This window comes from Orycteropus afer, unplaced genomic scaffold (assembly GCF_000298275.1).
Source record: "Orycteropus afer afer isolate SDZICR_OR568_19922 unplaced genomic scaffold, OryAfe1.0 scaffold00066, whole genome shotgun sequence".
NCBI lineage: Eukaryota > Metazoa > Chordata > Mammalia > Tubulidentata > Orycteropodidae > Orycteropus > Orycteropus afer.
Genome location: NW_006921653.1, coordinates 6,960,419 through 6,969,395, shown reverse-complemented (window position 1 = coordinate 6,969,395; position 8,977 = coordinate 6,960,419). Strand labels below are relative to the sequence as shown.

General features: G+C 40.7%; 1 protein-coding gene across 1 annotated transcript in view; it reads right to left on the bottom strand.

The window, feature by feature from the left end:
• Positions 1–8,977, bottom strand: part of LOC103196469 (ceruloplasmin) — a 118,896-nt gene that overhangs the window by 75,551 nt on the left and 34,368 nt on the right. Inside the window, exons 5-6 of the mRNA XM_007940207.2 lie at positions 8,253–8,507; positions 4,438–4,609 (exon numbers count right to left, since the gene is read on the bottom strand). Coding sequence (XP_007938398.2) covers positions 4,438–4,609; positions 8,253–8,507 — 427 coding nt within the window. The remainder of the gene's footprint in view (positions 1–4,437; positions 4,610–8,252; positions 8,508–8,977) is intronic.

Genomic DNA, 8,977 nt, shown 5'->3' with positions numbered 1-8,977 from the left:
TTTCCTAACCTCTGGAGCTGAAACATTAAATAAAGAATCCATACTTAGTGGGCCTAAATCAATAAACTTAGAGTGAAAAATGTTACATTCCTTGCACCATTATTCCACACCCTCAGTAGCCATTCCCATACATATTCTCCAGGTTTCTGTCTGTACATGTTAGCAAAATCAAGTAGGTCCTTTTGGGTGTAGCATACTACCTCCTCCATCACACTTTGTATTTCAACTTTTGGGGCTCACTTGGACTTAACTTTAGTTATAGGTCTAGCGGCAACAATGGGTGGTTGGGGCAGTTCCTGAGAACATTCAGCAATGTCTTCCATGGCCTCTGCCTCAAGCAATCACCCAGCAGGAACAGTTGGGTTAATCCCATCAAACTGAGGTGGAGGGGATAATGGTTTTACAATAATCCCTTCAGATGGGAGGGATTCCACAGAATTTACAGGCTCCATATCCTGATCTTCCTGGCTATCTGCCCATATGTCCCCATTCCAGGTTTCAGGATCCCATTTTTTTTCCCAATCAATGCCCTCACTTTAACTTCAGACACCATTCTGCATTGGTAATTTAATTGGTGTTGTAATTCAGCCATCCTTACAATAAAACTCTGGGTTTGGTTTTTGGCAATATCAGTTCTGTTACTAGAAGAAATAAGGCTTTTTTTGAGAGCACAAGTGGAAACATTGAAGTCTTTTATGTGGCACTTAAGCTGTGACTCAGCAGCCCTGGGCTCATCTCGCTTTCACCACTTTGTCTAGTGTAAGCAGGACCAACCAGCCAGCTTCCTTATACTCCTCATGCTGACAAAATTGCAGAAAAGTATCAAATATGCGATCACCCAGAGCCTCACTCTTCACAAGTACTTGATCTATTGGCGGTGCTATTTTGCATATTAATGTTACCACCTCACACCACAGATTATCAGGCCCCTCTTTACTAACAGAGGCAGGGTCACTAGTGCCTTTACAATTAATCAAATTGGAGAACCAATTTAGGAAATCCATCATTATGATTTTGTCTCTCTTGAACCACTCCTGGTACCAAATGTGTTAGACTGGATTCTTTAGAAAAACAAAATCAGAAAAGCTTATAGAAAGAGAGAGAAAAAGAAATTTATCTTAGGAAAATGGCTCATACCCTTATAGAAGCTGGCATGTCAAAAGTTCTTGGATCAAATTCCAAGCTGGAGGCTTTTCCCAACTCACGCAGCTGCAGGGGCTGAGGAGCTCAAGGTTGGCAGGCAGTATACTGGCTGATGTGTCCAATGAATGATGAATGCAAGACCTCCAGGCCAAATGGTGGATTGTTCATTCACAGACATTTGTAGGCAGCACAACAGAATCCTGATCTACAGAAGAGTGTCTCTTTTCCCAGGATGTCCATAAATACACTGGAAGCAGCCATGCCCCTAGGGAAACTCCCTTTCAATGGATTGGCTGCTGAAAACATATACATCTGATCCCATCATGGGAACAGCCCACATCACAATTGCTTAAACCACACAGAATTGTGGTCCAGCCAAGTTGACACACAGATCCAACTCTCACAGGAGGCTAGAAGTCTGAGTTCAAAGTGCCAGCTCTAGGAGCTGGGTGAAGGCCCCTTGACCTTGGCTCCAGTCCACTGAAGCTTTAGGCTTCTCTTAACTCAGGCAGCTACTGGCTACTGAAGCTGACAAACAAGATTGACAAGTAAAATGGCACAGTCCCCAAATTATTAAGCCACACAACAGGCCACTAGTTCAAGTCCAGTCCCAAATCAGCAGGCAGCATGACAGGCTACTGAATGATCACCCAGCTACATGCAGGATCCAAGCATGCCAAAAAGCTCAAGACCTTTCTCAAAGTGTCTTATATTCTGGAAGCAGGCCATATCCCATAGGCAACTAATTAGCTGCTCACAGCAGATTCCACCATGGAGTTGATTTACCCCACAATCTCATCATGGGGAATAACTGCATCCAGCTGCCCAACCACTCAAAACCATGGCCCAGCCAAGTTGACACACAACTTTAACTACCACTGGTGCTCAGAGGCTTTTATTCATTTATTATTTGAAACTTGTACAACAATGAAACCAAGATGGTATTATTCTTGTGACTTGTATAAAGCTACTTCCTCATTTCTTCAGTCATTTGAGAAATGTATTGAGCACCTGTTCTTTGTCAGAAATTCTGCTATGTGCTAATGAGATAATCATAGCAAGGACTTGCCTCTGTCCACATATAACTTACAGTTATCAGAGAAGAGAGACTATGAAACAATCAATGGTTCATGTATAAGACTGTATTCTCATTTGTGCTCATGAACATGTAATAAGCTCAAGGTATCAGGGAGCATTTCTCCTAAAGCTTGGGGAAGTGGCAGGGAGATACTGTAAAGACTTCCCTGAGGAAATATATATATATATATATATACATATATATATATATATCACTATCTAAAAGAGCAGACTTTCAATAGTTTGGTATATGTAAGAATAGGCAACTACCACTCATAAGTCAGTAGAGGGTTGCACATTGCTGTGATGCTGAACAGGCCTCAGCAGAGCTTCCAGACTAAGAGGAACTAGAAAGAAAGGCCTGGGAACCTACTTCAGAAAATCAGCCAATGAAAGCCCTATGGATTGCAGTGGTCCAATTCACAATTGATCATGGGGATGGTATGGGACTGGGCAGTGTTTTGTTCCCTCTTGCATGAGGTCATCATGAATCAGGGGTCTCCTCAACAGCAGCCAACAATAACAACAACAACAACAAAGGAGCAATAGAGTTAACAAGATCCAGCATGCGTGGATGGGGGAGAATAAGGTGCATATTTAAGAAGAGGAAGGTTCAGAGGACAGAGGAAACATAACACATTTTAGAAAGTATGGCAAGAGGGTATCATACAGGGAAGAGGAGCTGAGGTTGAGGCTTGGATAGATAGGAGATAGGCAGTTAGACCTAGCTAGGGACTCACTATCTATTCTAGGGCAATGTGAAGACTTTGAAAGGTGTTAGCATCAGGATTTTTGTTTTAGGAGGATTGAGAGGTTGTCAATGGCTTCAGCAGTATCAGCAAAGAGGATGGAGGGAAGCAGATGGCTTTCAGAGATATTTGGGATATAACGAAGAAGGACTGATGTGACAGGGAAGGGGTGGTGATGGAGAAGAGTCAAGGATTGTGCTCAGATTTTGAGATTGGACACTTGAATAGATGGCTGGCTGTACCATTTACTAAAATAAGAATCTCAGATTTGCATAGAAGAGAGTGGGTTCAGGATTGGATATGTTGAGTTGAAATGGACTCATCTAAGTGTGAATGTCCACTAAGCAGCTCAAAATGCAAATCTGAAAATTATGAGAGACTTCCAGGCTGAATATGCAGATTTGAAGGCCATCAGCCTCTTGATGGTAATGTAGTGTGAGGGTGAAATCTCTGCTCAGGAGTCATATTTATGGATGGAGCAAGGCCTAGCTATGGACTTGTTGTGTGATCTTGGGTACATTATTTAACTTCTCCAAGGAGGGGATTTTTTAGATGAATGGCAAACAAGACTGCTCTAAGAAGGTGACATTTAAGCAGAGATGTAGATCAGAGCAGGAGAATGATCTGATTGACATTTTTGAAAGGTCACTTGGACTGCTTTGTAGAGAATGGGTTTTAGGTAAGGAAGACTGAGGCAGAGATTGTAAGACCACAGAACTCACTAAGACACATAGTAAAGGACTTTATCCAGGGTGGTAGGAGGGTATGGAGGTGAGAATTGGTGAGATTCAAGGTGTTTCAAGGTAGAACTTTCTAACACACATAGATTCAAGAAGGAGGGTATTCTAGGCAGAGGGAAAAAGAGGAATAAATTTCTGGAAGCAAGGATAGCACAGAGCACATCTGGAATGGAAGCTGTATTAAAAAGTGAAGATAAACTTTCTATGAAATTGTATTATAAAATTGTGAAATTACACTTTTTTTCCCTATTTCAAAATGATGAACTTTCCAAAAATGAAAGCAAATAAATTGATTTATTCACTATTCAGTATTTTCTTAGGATTTTGTGGAATATCTGATATTTTTTAAACCCATTTTTTCCTCATGAACTCAAAATTCATAGTTCTCGAACTGAGGGTCTTATACCAAATGCCTTGATAAAACTTAGCAGTTTAATTATTTTATTAAATTAATTAAGCTTTTAATTGCTGAATCAGTGTGCTATGGTTATTTGTGGGGGCATATTTTTGTAATTCCAGCTTATGGTGACTCCATGTGTGCAGGGTAGAAATGTAATTCATATGGTGGCTGCAATGATGAGCTCAAGTATAGCAGGGATTGTGGGGCTGGCGCGGGATCGGGCAGTGTTTCGTTCTGCTGTGCATGGGGTTGCTATGGTCAGAAATGACTCGACGGCACTTAACAACAATAACAATTTTTGTAATAACAGTCATTTTTCCTGAATTACCTCCCAGGTGCAGTTAAATTTTCTTTGGTGAAGATGTCTATCCCAGAGGGTGCGTAGTTCCAGACAATTTCCTCGGCAGCAATGTAGTACTGTCTAACATCCTTCCCAACAGCATCATTCTCCAATGAAGAATTCTTACAGTCCTGCACCTGGAAAAAGGCCTGCAAGCCAGCTGGAAAGAGAAGGAGGCATTGGTTAATGAGGCCAATATTTCTTTCCCTTATTGGCTCATAAATACGGTTGATGAAATGACAGAAGGGAATTGAAGGAATACATATCTAAAACCAAAGCCACTGCAGTCAAATTGATATAGACTCATAGCAACCATTAGGACAGAGTGGAACTGTCCCATAGGGTTTCCAAGACTATAAATCTTTATGGAAGCAGATTTCCGCATCTTTCTCCCATGGAGCGGCTGGTGGGCTTGAACTACCAACCTTTTGGTTAGCATCCTAATGCTTTAACCACTCCACCATCAGAGCTTTCCAACTTATAGCAACCCCTCCTTGGATTTCTGAGGCACTATCACTATGAAAGTAGATTGCCCAACCTTCCTTCCGAGGAGTGGCTGATGGTTTTGAACCACCAACCTTCTGGTTAGCAGTCAAATGCCTTAGGCACTATGCCACCAAGCTCCTGAACAAATAGATTGAAACTATAAATTACAAACTAGGGTTGTTGTTCATTGTCATGGGGTTGATTCCAACTTATGGTGACTCCATGTGTGCAGGGTAGAAATGTGTTCCATAGGATTATCAAGGCTGTGACTTTTTGGAAGCAGATCACCAGGCCTTTCTTCCAATGGGCCTCTGGGTATGTTTGAACCACCAGGCTTTCAGCTAGTCAAGTGTTTAACTGTTTGTGCCACCCAAAGACTCAACAGCTGTAAGAAATTATGGAGAATTCAATTAAAGTTTGAATAGAGGTGCTTTAAAGCCTTAGTACTTTCAAAATATGATACCAGCTTCTGTTGAATTTCACTTGCGAGTTGTTTTAATGAGAGAAAAAGGACAAGTTTATAGAAAAACAAAAGAGAGGGCTTTTACATTTTTACAGGGATAAGGTGGAGTGGAGAAGGAGAAATAGAATGAGCTTGTTCTGTTATTGTTGTCTCACACAAAATGGCTATACATCTGTGTGTGGGGCCTTGTTGGCCCAGGTTGTATTTGAACTTCTTGGATGGATATCTTGTCTTGTCTTCTTTCATGATATTAAGGAACTTTTTTGCCAGCAAATCTTCAGTTTTTTTTTTCCTCCTTCTGTTCTGGAATTCACATCATGTATAAATTTTTCCTCTTGATAGTGTCTCACATAATTCTTAGGCTTTCTTCATTCCTTTTTTTCTGATTTTTCCTTAAACAAATTGGTGTCAATGGGTTTGTCCTCCATTTTGTTGATTCTCTCTTCAATTGATTCAATTATCATATGTTCTTCTATTAAGTTGTCTATTTCTGAAATTTTTATTGTTAAACTTTTGGATTCCTAGTTGCTGTTTCTGTATGGTTTCTAACTGTTGATTAATTTTGTCATTTTGCTCTTATATTGTTTTCTTGAATTATTCTATTGCTTTGTCTGTGTTTTCCATAGTTTTGTCTGTGTTTTCCTTGATTTCTTGGAGAACCCTTTCTATTAGTCTTTTGAATACCTTATCAGGCAGTTCCAATACCATTTATTCCTCTGGAAGGTTTTCTGGTTCTTTATTTTGGTCACTTGCTGGAGCCATTTTATCCTGCTTTTATGTGTTATCTTATGTATGTTATCTCCAAAGCATTAAGATTTTACTGTATTTATTTATTTATTGTATATTTGTTTTCTGTGATCTTTTTGTTTTGTTTTGATATACCCAAGTAGGAAGGGTGTGCATGCTATTCTGGTTACTAGTTTGGCCATACTGGAGCTGTCACCACCTATTCTCTAGGGAGGGTGGGACAGTGGTTTGTGCATGCAGGTCTCTGTTAACTGGTCTTGTAGGATGGCTGAGGATGTAAGCTGGCATTGCTGATGAGGTGATTTTTCTGGTCAGCCAGTCACTTGGGTGTGAGTGCCAGGAGCATTCTCAAGGGTTGGATTGGGTGTTGTGTGAGTGCACTACTCAGGTTGTCAGTCACTGGATGGGTGATACTAAAAAACTGATGGCCCCAGGCAGGCAGGGTCACACAAAGATGGTCAGAGAGGCTCAAGTTTCTGGTTGCAGGGGGGTCAGTGCAAAGGGTGAGGTGGGGGAGAAGCTATATAGGAAGTTGTGCTCCTGTATGCTAGAGTGCAATGTGGGGGAGGGTGTGCCACTGGTCCTTGGGCCTCTGGTGCAGGTAGCTGGAGAGAGTAGAGGTGTCATTGGTCTGTGGGGCCTTGGTGTGGGTGGCTGGGTATAGTGTTGGGCCTCTCTGGTTTGCAGGCTTCCAGTATCAGTGGCTGGAAGAGCAGTGGATACCACTGGTCCATGGGCCCTAGTGTGGGCAGTTGGGGCATAAGAGTAGGTGCTGCTTTCAATGCTTTTCAGTGCTTTCAATGGCTGGATGAAGAGGCTGGCAACACTGATCTGTGGGTCCTTGATGCAAATGGTTGAGTGAAGGGGTGGGTGCCTCTGTTCCATGGGCCCTTGGCTCAGGATGTGAGGCAGTGGTGGGTGCCACTGGATAGTGATCATATATGGGGTCAGATGTATGTGAACATGGAGGCACCACACGTCTGTGGGGCCTCCAGCATGAGAAGCTGTGAGATGTGGTAGTTGGTGTTGTTGTTGTTGTTGTTATGTGCTGTCGAGTCGGCCCCGACTCATAGCGACCCCTCCTTGGGTTTCCGAGGCAGTATCACTACGGAAGTAGGATTGCCCAACCTTCCTTCCGAGGAGTGGCCGGTAGGTGAAGTTAGTGCACTTAATTTTTGCAGGGTGGAGAGCACTCCTGTCTGGCTCTAGACATGGGTACAGAGGTGCTCCTGCTTGGCTGCACCAGGTGACAGGAGCTTCAGCTGGGAACACTGTTTGCTTTGTCTCAATGTGGTCATGCTGTGCAGGTTTGGCTGGCAGGGTGCCAGCGATATATAATTCTCTGTATCTGCTGTTTACGTAGTCTCTCCTTCCACTTGGTATTTGTTCTCATTCTTCAGCCTTGCCTTTGATGTTTAGGCTTCCAAAGTTGTTATCTATATCTGATTCACTTGTTTTCTCTGGTCTTTGCTGTAAGCAGGACATTATGAGTTGTCTGATGACTACTTTGCCATCTTGGACCACCTCCCCAGGTCATATTTGATATTTAAGATTATGTTTGAGGGCCAAAGTAACACACCTATGCTCTACAAAGACCTAGATTAAACCTCATTTCTTCAGGATAATAATATTACAAACTAATATTTTTCAAGAACAAGAAATGATTTAATCACTTTATATTAAACAGACAGAAAAGGGTTTTAATAAGCTAAATTTAGGAATAGCTAGACCCAAATAAAGAACAAAGTTATTTATATTTTATAGAACCTATTTAAAAATAGATTTATTTTCTACATCATATATAAACCTACTGGTTTTTACAATATTGTATTTTGGAAAGTTAAGAAACTGCAGAGTACTATACTTTCAGGGTCAATTCTTTTTCAAAAATTAATGTATTCTCACATTTCATTGTTTTATAAATATTTCATCTTTTCATTACATTATGACACATACCATGATAGGAATAAAAATAAATAACCAGTCCAAAGTTCAGATAATTCCAAAGATATTTTTAACTTTTAGATTCTGATTCCCAATCAGTAATGTAACTCAGACAAGCTTCTTTCTTTCAACTGACAGCTAATTCCAGATAAAGATACCTTACCTTTTAGATGATTTAGATTCTGACAGCTAAGCATCCATTCTCCAGGGTTCTGGGCCACCATAAATGCATCAAAAAGGGTAGCAGGAAAGAGATTGATTGTATCAACACGGTAGTTCTTATTAGTCAATACTTGTCCATGAAAGAAAGCTGCATGCACATCAACTTCATTGCCCATACCAAAAAGATACCATTTCACTCTGTCCTCTGCACACATGGTGAGTCCTGGGAGAGTTCCAAAACTATATCCATTCACAGCTGTAAGTCAAGAGTAGAGACTTATGACTAATAGACATTGGTGCCTAGGATAATGATAGTAACTTCTACAGGCACAGAATCAATTTGGAATGGAAAATATCTGGCACATGTACTGCTATTCCTGTTCCCATACCCGTATCAGACATTGATAATCAATCACCACATTCTTTCCTGTTCAACCTGAATTCAATCTCACAATTCTTGTTAACACAGATGAACATAGTCCTGGGGTGAAATATACTTGCTCTTTTTGTTAGAAACTATACATACATAGATCTCTAAACACAGAATGTGTATATATACATACACATACACATATACATGTACATGAAATACATATACAGCAAATAGAAAAAAAGATCAAAGGTTATTGGGTAATTTAACTTTTTTCCTTTCTATGTATCAGAACTTTTTCAATTAATTTTCTACAATGAATATGTATTGCTTTTGTGAACACAAGAATACAAGAA